The following is a 14,748-nucleotide window of genomic DNA, read 5'->3' on the forward strand; positions in this document are numbered from 1 at the left end:
TTACTCGATTACAAATGTCACTATCTTTTTCATCCTCTAAGTTGTGTGAATCGGAACTTTCCAATAAAATGAACGCCTGTTTTAAGAAATCTGAACTTGTTAATGAAGTCATGAAACTTCTCTAGAGATAAAGAGTATGGTTTATTAAGCTCACAATAATCAGATGACTTATACCTAGACAATAGATTTTCGAGTTGAGAGCACCTGCTTAATTTCAATTCAAAACAGGACCAATCCATCCAGGACCTGGAAGATTAAACCTATTATTAATATTATATTTATTAATACCTATTATTCAAATTTACTTTTTGCAACCCACTACACAAAAACCTTCATTTCTCTAAAATTATGGCGTGAATGGCCTCGGATTGAATGTCTTGCTTGTTGTTTCTTGAACTGCTCCCAATAATTTTTAAGATCCAGGACCTTGAACATCAAACATGCTTTCTGAAACCTATTAGAAAAAAACCTCGAAATCTCTAAAACTGTGTCTTGGATGGCCTGTAAAAACATTTGTAGCCAATGATTTCCTGAATATCAGGCTTCATACTTTGATAGTTTTTGAAATTTTTCAGTTTTAACTGAGTAGTTAGTTTGAAATATGCACACTATTGCTAATGAAAGTCTTATTACAACTATCTTTTGTAGCAAAAACTCTACTTTCAAAAACTAAGATCGATGCTTCTATTCGAAAAAGACATTAACGAAGACATTATCAGCAACATAATAAAAAGCTTACAAGCCAACTTGGAACATACCTGGCAAGATTTACTCTTGGACAGGTTTGCTCTTACCTTCGTACTACCCAAACTGGACAAAGTATCACTCACATTTTTGGCAGAAAAGTTAATAGAAAATGATACGGAGCTAAAGTCAATTTTAAACTCTACAACGCTTATAGATGCCACTGTTTACACTTTATTAGGGAAAATTAACAAACTGTTTAGGATTAAGAGGAAGCACGACGCTGCAGAGAAAACTAAATGTTTCAGGTAAAATTTGGTACATTTCTCTTGCAAGTTTAAATAATCAGTCTCAATTACAGCTCCAAAATCTTTAGCCTATGCCCGGACGAAATATTCTTTTCCCAGGAAAGCTTCGATATAAGCGGGGTGATAGTAAACATGCAAAATTTGTATGAAATCGAGGAAAAACCGGTGGACACCAACATCCAAAGCAAAGAAGACCAACTAAGGCATTATCTCCTAATATTAAAACGATGTCCGGTCATTTATAGTGACGTAAACGTGCAAAAAGTGGTACTTTTATACTTGATAGCCCTTTGTACAGACACGGCCACTTGTTCAAACGAAATTAGACAGGAACTAGAAAATATCATAATAGGTGAGTTTATTAAACCAAAAAACAAAAGTAATTCACACACAATTTTAGGCATGTTACAAGGCTGCAAATTCCCCATATCCGATATATTCAAAATGGATACGCTGGGCAGTCAGGTTTTAACCAGTTTCAATCGACACGACACTATTATCTCGTTGATAATCGATAACGCGTTTAAACGAAACAGTTCCATAATGGAATTCGAGCCTTTCGTTGAATATTTAACCAACAACATGGAGGATGCTAAGTGTATGAGTTGTTGCATGTTGGTATTACAAGCTGTGGCGAAGGTATGTTTAAAACAAATTTTGATATTTCGAAAATTATTAGTGGCAGTTATAGTTATATATATTTATATTATTATAAATTATTTTTGAGATATTGAATTTTGAAGTCGGTGCTCAACTTGAGTGTCGATCGTCGTTTTTTGGTCAATATTGCACAAGAAGTTCGATAATTCAGAAATTATAGGTATGGAAGGCCTGAATCTTGAATAGCATTTGTAGAAAAGACTTCGGAGAATATTATGCTTTTTGTTTTATGAGAATACGTCAAGTAGTTTTCGGGATATTGGATTTTAGAGTAGATGCTCATTTTCAACGTCTATAATCATTTTTCGTCACTACTACACAAGAAGCTGAATATTGCCTAAATTATTAACGACGCAGACTTGAGCTTTGAATATCATTTGTTAAAAAGTTTTCGGGAATATTATGCTTTTTGTTTCATTAGAATAAGTCTAGTAGTTTTGGAGATATTGGAATTTGAATTGAGTATTCACTTTGAGCGTCGACCTTAATTTTTGGTTACTATAGCACAAAAAGTTCGATATTTGGGAAATTATTGGTAAGGCAGGCTTGAACCCTAAATAGGATGTGTAAAGAACATTTCAGTGAATATTATGCTTTTTGTTCTATAAGAATATGTCAAGTAGTTTTTGAGATATTGGACTTTGAAGTGGGTGCTTCTCTTGAGAGTCCATTATCATTTTTCTATTATCACTTGTACACAAAAGGCTCGATATTTCTTTAATTATTGGTATGACAGGCTTGAATCTTGAATAGCAGTTTTTAACAAAGGCTTCGGAGCATATTATACGTTTTTCTTCATGAGATTACGTCAAGTAATTTTGGGAACATTGAACTTTGAAAGATTTGAAGTGGGTGCTTATCTTAATCGTCGATCGTAATTTTTTGGTCACTACTACCAAAAAAAATTCGATATTTCGGAAATAATTGAGGGGCAGGCTTGGATCCTTAACAGTTCTTAGAACGTAATTCAGTTGTAATTATGCTTTTTGTTTTATGAAAATACGTCAACTAGTTTTGGGGATATTGGACTATGAAGCAGATGCTCACTTTGAGTGTCGATAATCACTTTTGGTCACTACTAGACAACGAGCTGGATATTTCCTAAATTATTGATGAGGCAATCTTGAGCTTTAAAAATCATTTGTTACGAAGGCTTCCGAGAATATTATGCTTTTTGTCTCATTAGAATACGTTAAGTAGTTTTGGAGAAATGGGACTTTGAAGTGGGTACCATGAGCGCAGATCATCATTTTTGGTTATTGCTACCCAAAAATTTCGATATTTCGGAAATTATTGGTGGAACAGGCTTGAACCCTGAATTGCATTGGTAAAGAACAATTTAGTGAATATTTTAGTTTTTGTTTCATCAGAATGCTTCAAGTAGTTTTTGAGATATTAAACTTTGAAATGGAGGTGTCGATTATCATTTTTGGTAACTATAGCACATAAAGTTCCGATATTACGGAAATTATTGGTGAAGAAGGCTTAAACCTTAAAAAGGATTTGTAAAGAACATTTCAATGAATATTATGCTTTTTATTCTATAAGAATATGTCAAGTAGTTTTTGAGATATTGGACTTTAAAGACTTGGTATGCTTTAAACAAATTTTAGTATTTCAAAAATTATTAGTGGCATTTATAAAAAGACACCTCAGTGAATGTTCTGCTTTGTATTTTGTGTCATGAAAATACGTTAAATTATTTTTGAGATATTGATCGGTGCTCAACTTGACTGTTGATCGTCGTTTATTGGTCAATACTGCACAAGAAGTTCGATAATTCAGAGATTATAGCTATGACATGCCTGAATCTTGAATAGCATTTGTAAAGAAGACTTTGGAGAATATTATGCTTTTTGTTTCATGAGAATACGTCAAGTAGTTTTCGGGATATTGAACTTTGAAGACATGGGTGGTTATCTTGATCGTCGCTCGTAATTTATTGGTCACTACTACAAAAAGAATTCGATATTTCGGATATAATCGGGAGCCAACTTGGATCCTTGTACGGGAGCCCGTGTACAAACATGTACACATGTGGTACAAGTTGGAAGTAAGTTAAACTTGTTGACGACATCCCATTGGATGATGAATCGACCGTCAGCTGGCCAGGTTGCGTTGCGCCTCTAAGGTATTACAAAAACGTAAAAAAAAAATATGAGAACCATTTGATACAGGTTGAAACTCATATGAGCGTAAGTTTATGTTATAAAATTAACATATAAAGTCGTCAGCTGGCCAGAGAGCTTTGCTTTTTCCGTCAAAGCTATTAAAAATCACGAAAATGTAGAATCATTTGATACAAATGATATTAGTATTCATACTACTATTCACAAAAAACATCGTCAGCTGCGTGTATGTTGTTGCGAAAGTCGTCAGCTGATGCGAAGAAGGTGCTAAGCGCTCGACCATCGCGCGCTTGCTTGCGTACATCAACTGACGATGTTTACAGAATATTCTGTAAATCTGTGATTATAATACAAGCAGCTGACGATGTTTTTCAGGTATATTAATATAAATATTAACACCCACAAAAGTCTCACACTGTATCAAACGGTTCTTATTATATATCTGATATTTAAAAAGACAGATCGCATGAATTATAATCTCAGTGTAAAAAACTTTTTCAGCACTAAATTTTAATTTAAAAACAATATTTATGAATGAAAACATTTATTATCATTTATGAAAAAAATTATTGTTAACACAACTCTATAAAATATCACTTCATAATTTTTTTTTTATTCACTCTCTGAAATATTATCGTCTTCATCCGATTCATCGCTTTCTTCAAGTTCAACAGATGCCAGGTCATTGTCCACTTGTTCATTCTCTTCTAAAAATTATTAATTATTTTTAGAACAATTTATATTAATAACGATTGAAATTAAATAAACAATCTAAGATCAATAAATACTTGTATTGTTTTCAGCTTCCTGAGTAATCATTTTTACATTTTGAGGTAACTGATCGCCATCAAACCATTTGCAAACTAATTTTCCTCCCTCGAGCTGCCAGCCGTGCTCCAAGTAATCTAATGAGGATGGCACTTGCTTGTGTGCGTTACTCCAAATTTTGGAAATATATATTGTTCTCAATATGTGCTGTACAAGTTCCGATTGCGACGGTGGCAAAAGTGAAGCGTTGAAATTTTTTTCCGGTAATCGAAATTCATTTCCATCCTTGCTCATTTTATATACTTTAAAATACAACGCTACATGGGCTTCGTTAACAGTCTTTATAGTCTTAAAACCATATATAGCACAAACATAATTTTCAATCATGCTAACAAGTTCCTCTAGATCACTCGAAAATCCGTTCATGCGGTTGAAAGCTTCTATATAATTTTGATTTTTTCTTAATAGTGTGAACGGTCTCGTTTTACCCTTTTTGAAAAATGCAGGATTATAGTCGCACCCTGTAAAAGCATAGAAAGCTGGCAGGGCGAGGCTCAACTGGACACCCAATGCATTATATAATGCGTTAATATCATAAAATTTTATTTTATTTCCTGTACCCATTTTCATCCACACTTGAACATTGTTATTTATATTTTGCATATTTCCCAGCATAATTATTGGGATGTCAGTATCTGAACACCTGACTACCACTTTAGTGTTTTCGGCGAGCTGGCAAATATGAAAAATTATTTTGGTGTCAGCCTCTTCATGAGCAGGACATGACCAACTTTCCACTGTCGTTTGAACCATATATCCATTTATAACGCTGTAACAATAACATTATTCAGTACTAAAATACAATTTTTTATTACCCAAGTATGGAGCCATGTTGTTGCTTTTCCAATACGTTCCGAAAAAATTTATTAAAGCTTCTTTAAAATTGATGTTCTTCATCTCTTTTGAAAATTCGGATGGGCGCACTTGATCCGGACCTCTTATTTGAAAATTCTGCAATCGACTTGTACCTCGAAGCTCATGTTCTTGATCTTTTATCGACGGACTGTTGTATTTGTCAAACACAATGATAATAGTTGATGCTGTAGTTGCAGTTATTATTTGTAATAATTTTTTAACAATATTGCCAAAATTATTCGGCACATCTTTCATGCTATTTAAAATAAAAAACGCATCGTAAATTATGACGTCGTAATTTTCTGGTTCGGTATGTTCAGTTTCCTTGTTAAAAATTTTCAACATCGCTGATTTTTCGGTTATGCATAAAACACCTCCTACATGACAGAAAGCCAATGAAATCGGTGTCAATGGGTACGGCAGAATTTTTTCAATATCTAATTTCTGTTGCAAACCTAATCTAAGTAATTGTCCAAATAAATCTCGCTCCATGCGAACTTCCACTAACTTGCCGGCAATGGCAACTTTTTTTTTTCGGAACTGCAATACTGAAATTCAAAATAGTATTTTATCGTCAGCTGATTGTATTATAATGTAAACATCGTCAGTTGATGTATGCAAGCAAGCGCGCGATGATCGAGCGCTTAGCACCTTCTCCGCATCAGCTGACGACTTTCGCAACAACATACACGCAGCTGACGATGTTTTTTTGTGAATAGTAGTATGAATACTAATATCCACAAAAGTTTCAATTTGTATCAAATGATTCCAAATTTTCGTGATTTTTAATGGGTTTGATTGGCCAGCTGACGACTTTATATGTTAATTTATAACATAAACTTACGCTCATATGAGTGTCAACCTGTATCAAATGGTTCTCATATTTTTTTTTTTACGTTTTTGTAATACCTTAGCAATCCTACGCAACGCAACCTGGCCAGGTGACGGTCGATTCATCATCCAATGGAATGTCATCAACAAGTTTAAGTTACTTCCAACTTGTACCACATGTGTACATGTCTTGTACACGGGCTTCCGCACTACTATGCTTTTTGTTTTATAAGAATATATCAAGTAGTTTTTGAGATATTGGACTTTGAAATGGGTGCTTTACTTGCGCGTCCGTTATCATTTTTCGATTATCATTAGTACATAAAAAGCTCGATATTTCTTTAATTACTGGTATGACAGACTTGAATCTTGAATAGCAGTTTTTAACGAAGCTTTGGAGAATATTATACGTTTTGCTTCCTGAGAATACGTCAAATAGTTTCGGGGGACATTGAACTTTAAAGACTTAATAGGGTTTATTATCTTGATTGTCGATCGTAATTTTTTGGTCACTACTACCAAAAAAATTCGATATTTCGGAAATAATTGGGGGGCAGGCTTGGGATACTTAACAGTTCTTAAAGCGTAATTCAGTTGTAATTATGCTTTTTGTTTCATGAGAATACGTCAACTAGTTTTGGGGATATAAGACTATGAAGCAGATGCTTACTTTGAGTTTCGATAAGCATTTTTACTTATTTCTACACAAAAAGTTCAATATTTCGGAAATTATTGGTAGGACAGGCTTGAACCCCAATGGCATTTGTAAAGAACATTTCAGTGAATATTTTGCTTTTTATTTCATCAGAATACTTCAAGTAGTTCTTAAGATAATAAACTTTGAAATGGAGGTGTCGATTATCATTTTTGGTTACTATAGCGCAAAAAGTTCGATATTTCGAAAATAATTGGGGGACAGGCTTGGATACTCGACAGTTTTTAGAGCGTAATTCAGTTGTAATTATGCTTTTTGTTTCATGAGAATACGTCAAATAGTTTTGGAGGTATTGGACTATGTAGCAGATCCTCACTTTGAGTGTCGATAAGCATTTTTGGTCACTACTACACAAGAAGCTGGTTGATGAGGGAAACCTGGGCTTTCAAAAGCATTTGTTACGAAGGCTCCCGAGAATATTATGCTTTTTGTTTCATTAGAATACGTTAAGTAGTTTTGGAGATACTGGAATTTGAAGTGAATACTTACCTTGAACGCAGTTCGTCATTTTTGGTTAAATTATTGGTGGACAGACTTGAACCCCCAACACTATTTTCAGTGAAAATTATGGTTTTTGTTCCATTAATATGCCTCAAGTAGTTTTTTTGACATTAAAATTTAAAGTGGGTGCTTACTTTCAGGGTCGATCGTTATTTTCTTGTCACTATTCGATATTTTAGAAACTATTGGTGGGATAGGTTTGAAAGGAATTGTAAAGAACGTTTTAGAGAGTTTTTTGTCATAAAAATACGTCAAGTAGTTTTGTGAGGCAGATATTGAAATTGGATACATCCATGCTCTCTTTGTATAATTATAAGTTATACGTTCACAATATTATTCAAACATTGAACCTAGGCAACTTGAACTCATATCTGAACTCCCCCGAATACAATTTTTTTCTAAATGCATTTCTTACTATAAATTCGAAAAACTTATTTTAGTTCCTTTGAATGCAAATATTCACTTCAATTTTTAATGTTTAACCTAGATATCTATATCGATGGAATTTTAGGTCGAGTATTATCAATGCGCAATTGATTTAAATACAACATAAGTTATTAGCTCGATATTTCTCAAGTTATTGGTACAGTAGGCTTGAACCTTCCATAGCATTTGTAAAGGTTACTTCGGAGAATATTATGCTTTTTTTTATGAGAATGCTTCAATTCGGTTTTGAGATATTAGTTTTTGAAGTGGATGCATGGCACTTTGGGTGTCGATTACCATTTTTAATTACTAAATCACAAAAAGGTCCAATTGAGTGCTTGAATAAACTTGGACCCTTTATAATATTTGTAGACGAGCATACTGCAGTAAATATGTTATTTTATAACAGTGCTTTAAATAGTTTTTGAAATATTGAACTTTGAAGTGAGTGCTTACTTTAAGTATCAAATAGGAAGTCCAGGGATTTCAGAATACATTCTTGGGGTATTGTAAACTGTCCAAGGATATATTGACTAATTCCTATTACATTACTATAGTTGCCTTACAAAACTCAGCCCAAAGCCTAACAACTTTTCCTTCCAGGTGAAAAAATCCAAAATGGACCCATCAAGCAAAGAACAATCAAACAGTTACAAAGACAAAATTCTCGCAAAAATGTTAAAATTAGTGTGCAAATCGAACCAGTTACTAGTGGAGGCTTACGCCACCTGCCTGAGACACTTTCTGGCAACGCCAGAGAAAGAATCAGATGATAACCTAAAAAAACTATTAAACAAACTGGACGTGTACCTGGACCATTGTTTCAATAACGTTTCGGATGAAAACAGAGCCGGATGCACCTCGTTGTTCACCGTGGTGCTACAAAACAAATCGCAAATCAAACATATCGATACGGATATCGTTTTAAAGGTGTGGAATTGCTGTAAGAGGATCGGGATGACCGAGGAGGAAAATGCTTTTCTGGTTAAACTGGTGGTTACTTTTATACCCAACGAGCAGTTTGAGCAACTGTTTACGGATTTGTTTGATTTAACCGTAAGTTTACTTGGTAGTTTTTGAGATAGGGTGTCATTAAACACATGAGAAACTTTCTTAGAATGTTCTTAAGCGTAGCACTAAATAAGAAGTTATTTAAGTGGTTCATAGGTCGTCAATTGGGTATGGTCTGAAATTTGCAAGGGAGTATGGATTATATGACAATTATTTATTTATTTATTTATTTATTCATAAAGGTATCAACAGCTAATGCCATTTACAGACATCTATCTAAATAAGAGGAAACATACACGAACGAGCTAAATACAATAATAATCATATCCTTTATTTAGCACCTGGCTAGTACATATAACAAACATTTCATTCCACATGTGTGTAACATAATAAATTGCTTAAAATTAAATTATAATTGATTCTTTAAAAAATTAAAAACATATTCAGTGATGTTGCTTCTTTAATATTTACTGGTAGGTTGTTAAACAGGCGGAATTCCATTCCAAAAAAACAGTGATTTTTGTAAATCAATGGTTTTAACATGTTGAATATTGTAGTTCTGCTTTGACCGAATATTGTATTGATAGAAATGTTCTCTTCTTTACTAAAACGTCGCTAAATAGTTAGGTAAAAAACGATGTTCGATCTTAAAAATTAATGTTAAATTTGTCTTTTTAATATTTTTTCCTACAGAAAACCAATTTAATGTCGAAAGCATAGATTCAATTGGTGTCTATTTACGACAGTTCAACATAATCCTCATAGCTTTATTTTGCTGTAATTGAAGCCTTAGCCTATTTATGTTTTCTTGGGTACAAGATATTGGTAAAGCTAAACAATAATTAAAATGAGCCAATATAATAGTGGTCAATACTAACTTTTTAGATCATAGTGACAAACAAGTTGAAATACGAAACAAAAATTAATTTTTTTTTTACCTAATTTTTTTACAAACATAATCTATGTGCAATGAAAAGTTCAACTGTGGATCAATAATTATTTCCAAGTATTTAATTTCAGAAACAAAATCTACTTGATCTCCATTTATATCTACTATAATAATACAGTAAAAAATATAAACTTAGGTCTATAGTCTATAGATAGCAGTAAATACATTATTATTTAACAATGGCCATTTTACAAGTTATTTAGTTGGTGCTATATAATTTCTGGTTAATTATTTTTTTAAATTTATCATATCAATGTCAATTTCAGACCAATACTGGTAAAAGATACAACTTATTTTATATACATGAGAAGTCTTGTAAAGATTTGTTCTCGGTAAATTTGGATAAAACATTTTTGGAGCTCTAGAACCGCTTCTATTTATCGCAAAAGGCAACTGGCGGAGAATATCAGGACAGTACATATCACTAACGTCTAGGGAGAGTGGGAACCTTGATCCCGAATGTAACCGATCGGCGATCCACTCAGGCAAATGGCGCGAAATTCAAAAAACATACTGTCGATTTAAAATGCTTTTTACTTTACTAAATTGATGATTCTCATATAAGGGTAATGTCAATTTTAAACCAATAGGTATTAATTTAATACTGTAACTATCGTATCACTTATCTCAAGAATAAATTTAGTAAATTAAATAGCTTTATTTTTCTTTAAGAAAAAGACTGACGTACGCGTTCGTCCGTTACATTTTCGGCCGAGTTTTTTTTTAAAGAAAAAAAGGTACCGTAGATTTAAAGGTATGGGGTATAATTTTAAGGATAATTAAGTGGGGCAGATTTTTGGAAATAGCTTATTATAAATGCCAGTCGATTCATTTACTGTATTATCCAAATTTATAGCTGCTAACTCCTGTAATTAATTAATTAATAACTAAAAAAAAATTCAGTGCAAATGAAAAGTCTAATTTAAGTGTCCAAAAATTTTTTTGAGAAAAAAAGGTCTTTAATTTATCAAATTTTTCTTAAGTTACACCCTCCTATATTGTTTTCTATGCTGACGTTATTAGTGGGTTGCATTTTCAAAATTTATAGGTATAGGGTAGATCCCGAATTTTTTAATTAAAATTTTAATGATTTGATGTTTTTTGAAAATGTTTTTTATAATTGGTGATATTATTACACTTAATTGCATAACAAAGTCGAAGTAGAAAATAAAGCTCACGGTTTGATAAACAAAAAATAAACAGGTAGCCAATAAAAAATATTATCCAGAGATAGGTAAGGTAAGTGTACTAAAAAGCAGAGGAAAAAACAGTTTTATTTCTTTACATCCAATAATTACTTAAAAAAAAAAAATAGAGCATCACGGGATATGATTCAGTAAGCCCTGAACTGAATCATAGACGAAGTGCAAACCTCTGCGCCACGGCAGCTCATACTGATTCTGTGTTGAATCATGTATAAATATAAACTTTTATTTCAGGTTTTTAGGTTATGTTATTTTCACCCGCACGCGGTGCTGTGTGCTGTGTTTACCGCCTTCCTAAATAACGAACGAATGGAAGGAATAGAGAAACGGCACGTATCGTATGTCGTAACTTCATTCGGACCCGATTCACATTCGGGATCAAAGTTCCCACTTCGCTTAGATGTTAGTGTCCATATCCCCTTGAGCAACTTAAATATAGTGCAAAGAAATACTTGTTCCCTTCTCTTTTCAAGTAAACACCATATTGTCTGAAATAAAGACACTTCAAGAATTTTCTTTGCACTCTTTCGATCGTAGAAATTCATGTCTCGTACTGAGGAGACAAGATGACTGATGCATATTCCAACATTGGCACCACCAAACTGTCAAAAAGATGCAGAGATAATTCAATGTCAAAGTTTTTTATATTTCTTGCAACAAAACCTGCAATCCTTTGAGCACTCTCAATTTTGGCACACCCAAATCCTTTTGTTCCTCAACCCTCTTTATTTTGTTGTTGTTATAAGTGTAGTCATATTGAAATAGGTTCTTATTTAGAGTGAAAGACATACAGGTACATTTGCTTAGATTTAAATTAAAAGAACTTGCCTCACACCAGGTCGCTACGTTTCAGTTGAATTAATGAAATAATAACATTTGAAATCATCTGCAAAAACTACACCCTTGGCGTGCCTAAGATTGGAAACGATCCCATTTATGGTAGTCAAGAAGAGAAGAGGGCCCAGATTAGATCCCTGTGGAACTCCCGAAGTACTTTTATTTACAACAGATTTACACCCTCTAATCTCCACGTATTGAAACCTCAACCTCAAATATGATTGAATCAGTAGTATGAGATATGACGGAACATCTAGATTTTTTAAAGATTCTAGAATTACACAATGTCTTACTCTGTCAAAGGCTTTTTCCATATCTGTGTATATTACATCAACTTGTGACTTATATTATACACTTCCGCTCAAAAGTATTTGCCCACATATGACTGTTTTAAAGTTATAACCAAAAATAATAAACCCATTAGTTATTCTTATGAAACGGTTTATTTATAACAAAATGAATATAAGCAATACATTTGTCAATTAATTAAATTTAAGAAAATCAAATTTTGGATTCATCTACATGTCCGCCTCGATTTTTAATAACAGCTTCACAGAGTTTCGGTAGTCTTCTAATTGATTTGTCCAAAGTTTCCTGAGGTATCTTGTGCCACTCTTCTTGGATGATCCTCCACAAGTCTTCTTTTGATGTGGGGCATGATTTTCGCACTTGTCTATCCAGTTCATCCCACAGTAATTCGATAGGATTGAGGTCCGGTGATTGTGGGGGTCATACCATAACTTTCAGAAGATGTTGCCTTTGTAATTGACTTAAATATTGCTTGCACAATTTCGACGTGTGCTTGGGTACATTGTCACATAAAACTGTTTTGTAACCCTCTTTTCGAAGAATTCCCTCTATTCTAATTAGATCGCCCACTGCAGATCCTCCGAAACAACCCCACATACACCGAACCACCACCGTGTTTAACTGAGGCCACCGTACAGTTCTCAGCGACCCTTTCATTGGCATAACGGCGAACAAAAACTCGCCTCTTCGTTCCAAAAACCTCGAATTTCGACTTGTCACTCCAGAGAACTTTCTTCCAGTCATCAATGGTCCATTCTTTGTGTGATTGGGCCCACTCAAGTTTTTTCTTCTTATTAACATCCTTCAGTAGCGGTTTTGATTTAGCTAAATGTTCTTTAAGACCCGCATTATAAAGTCGCCGTTTTGCTGTCGAAACACTGACCGCTTTTTTACGCTCCTTGTTGATTGTTGCTGTGATTTCAAGGGCGGTAAGGCGTCTATTGCGTTTGCTTGTAATTATAATATTTAAATCCTCCTTTGAACTTGTTGCCTTTGACCTTCCCGATCGAGGTTTGTTGCTAATAGTCCCTTCTCTGGTGAATTTCCTAACATTATAATCGACAGTCCGCCGTGGAATTCCCAAATCCGTCGAAATTTGACGGTTAGTCTTTCCAGCCTTATGAAGTCCAATGATAGATAATGCTATTTGTTTCTACCGATAACTCTTTCGTTTTAGCCATTTTAAAGAATGTTGAAAAACCAGCAGCGAAACGGTGACAATCGTCAATAAGCAAGCGAAATTATTTACCAATGTTACACAAAATTAATTCTTGAAGACTAAACACCATTAAATGTTTCAAATTTCATCGGATACAGATTAGTTTTTTAGAAGAAGTGCATATTTTCACTACATTGTTTGTTATTTGCAAGACTATTTTTAAATCCTCAGTGTTTTTCAACGAACCATAGTTGATAGGTATGCGGTTTAAGCATATATGCAATTTACAAAAGTGATACAATTTAAATATAGGTATAAAGATAAGGTTTTTGTATCTAATTTAAAATATTAAAAAGAATACTTGGTGGGCAAATACTTTTGAGCGGTAGTGTATGTCTATTTATTTCAACTTTCTTTCTTTATGACCTTGCCAAAGGATAGGTAATGATCTGGGAAAGAAGAAAAAGTAACCAGGTGTTGATTAGGTGAATTCCACCTTAAAAGGTAAAGTAAATATGGTTTTTTTACCAAGTTGTCCATGGGTCTATTAATTTTAAGTTTAGAGAATGCTTAAGTTTTTCCGCCGATTTTGATGAATTTTTTAGGCTTTTCGATGTGAAATGAATTTTTATGAAAGAAAATGAGTCAAAAGTTAATTTTTGTATTCTCTATCACATTTTTCGGTTTTATTGCAGTTTAGATAATAATGAAATATAATTTTTTGTACGTATTTGGATGCTCTATAGACGTAACATTTCATTACCATCGCCGAAGATTTTTGGGTTGAATCTGAGTTTCCACATTAAACCACTTTTTGAATTTCAACCGCATTTTATGTTTTCATTACACTTTAAATCGTAATGAAATGTTTTTTTTATAGGTATTTAATGCGTACTGTCTATTAATCGTAAAATATTTATTATTGTCGTGAAATATTAATTTTACATTGACAGAAAACATTGATTTTGGGTCTAATCTGAGTTTTTATGTAGGAAATTGCGTCAAAAGTCCTCTTTTTGAGTTTCTACGGCGGACATTTTTATTGCGTAATTTACGTACTAAACCTCATTATAGATGAGAGAAAACATTTCATTACGATCATTATAAAAGGCTTTCTTTGGGTCTCAGCTGGGTTTTTGGGTGAAAATTTAATTTTTTGATAATCCACTAACTGCTCTAAATTCAAATTCAAAACTTTTTTACTTGTCCTCAAGATATAGAGTTATAGTTACAACACAATAATAATAGAAAAAAATATGACAAATAAGGACCACCTTACGATTATATAATCGATTCGCAATAGCACATCTTAATGTCTTAATTTTTTTCAATCTTTTGTAA

At 33.2% G+C, this 14,748-nt stretch overlaps 1 protein-coding gene across 1 annotated transcript in view; it reads left to right on the top strand.

Moving 5' to 3' along the window:
- Positions 1-14,748, top strand: part of LOC126737851 (uncharacterized) — a 33,415-nt gene that overhangs the window by 17,401 nt on the left and 1,266 nt on the right. Inside the window, exons 7-10 of the mRNA XM_050442922.1 lie at positions 649-992; positions 1,046-1,344; positions 1,393-1,631; positions 8,541-8,993. Of these exons, the coding sequence (XP_050298879.1) occupies positions 649-992; positions 1,046-1,344; positions 1,393-1,631; positions 8,541-8,993 (1,335 nt within the window). The remainder of the gene's footprint in view (positions 1-648; positions 993-1,045; positions 1,345-1,392; positions 1,632-8,540; positions 8,994-14,748) is intronic.

Source organism: Anthonomus grandis, chromosome 1 (assembly GCF_022605725.1).
Source record: "Anthonomus grandis grandis chromosome 1, icAntGran1.3, whole genome shotgun sequence".
Taxonomy (NCBI): domain Eukaryota; kingdom Metazoa; phylum Arthropoda; class Insecta; order Coleoptera; family Curculionidae; genus Anthonomus; species Anthonomus grandis.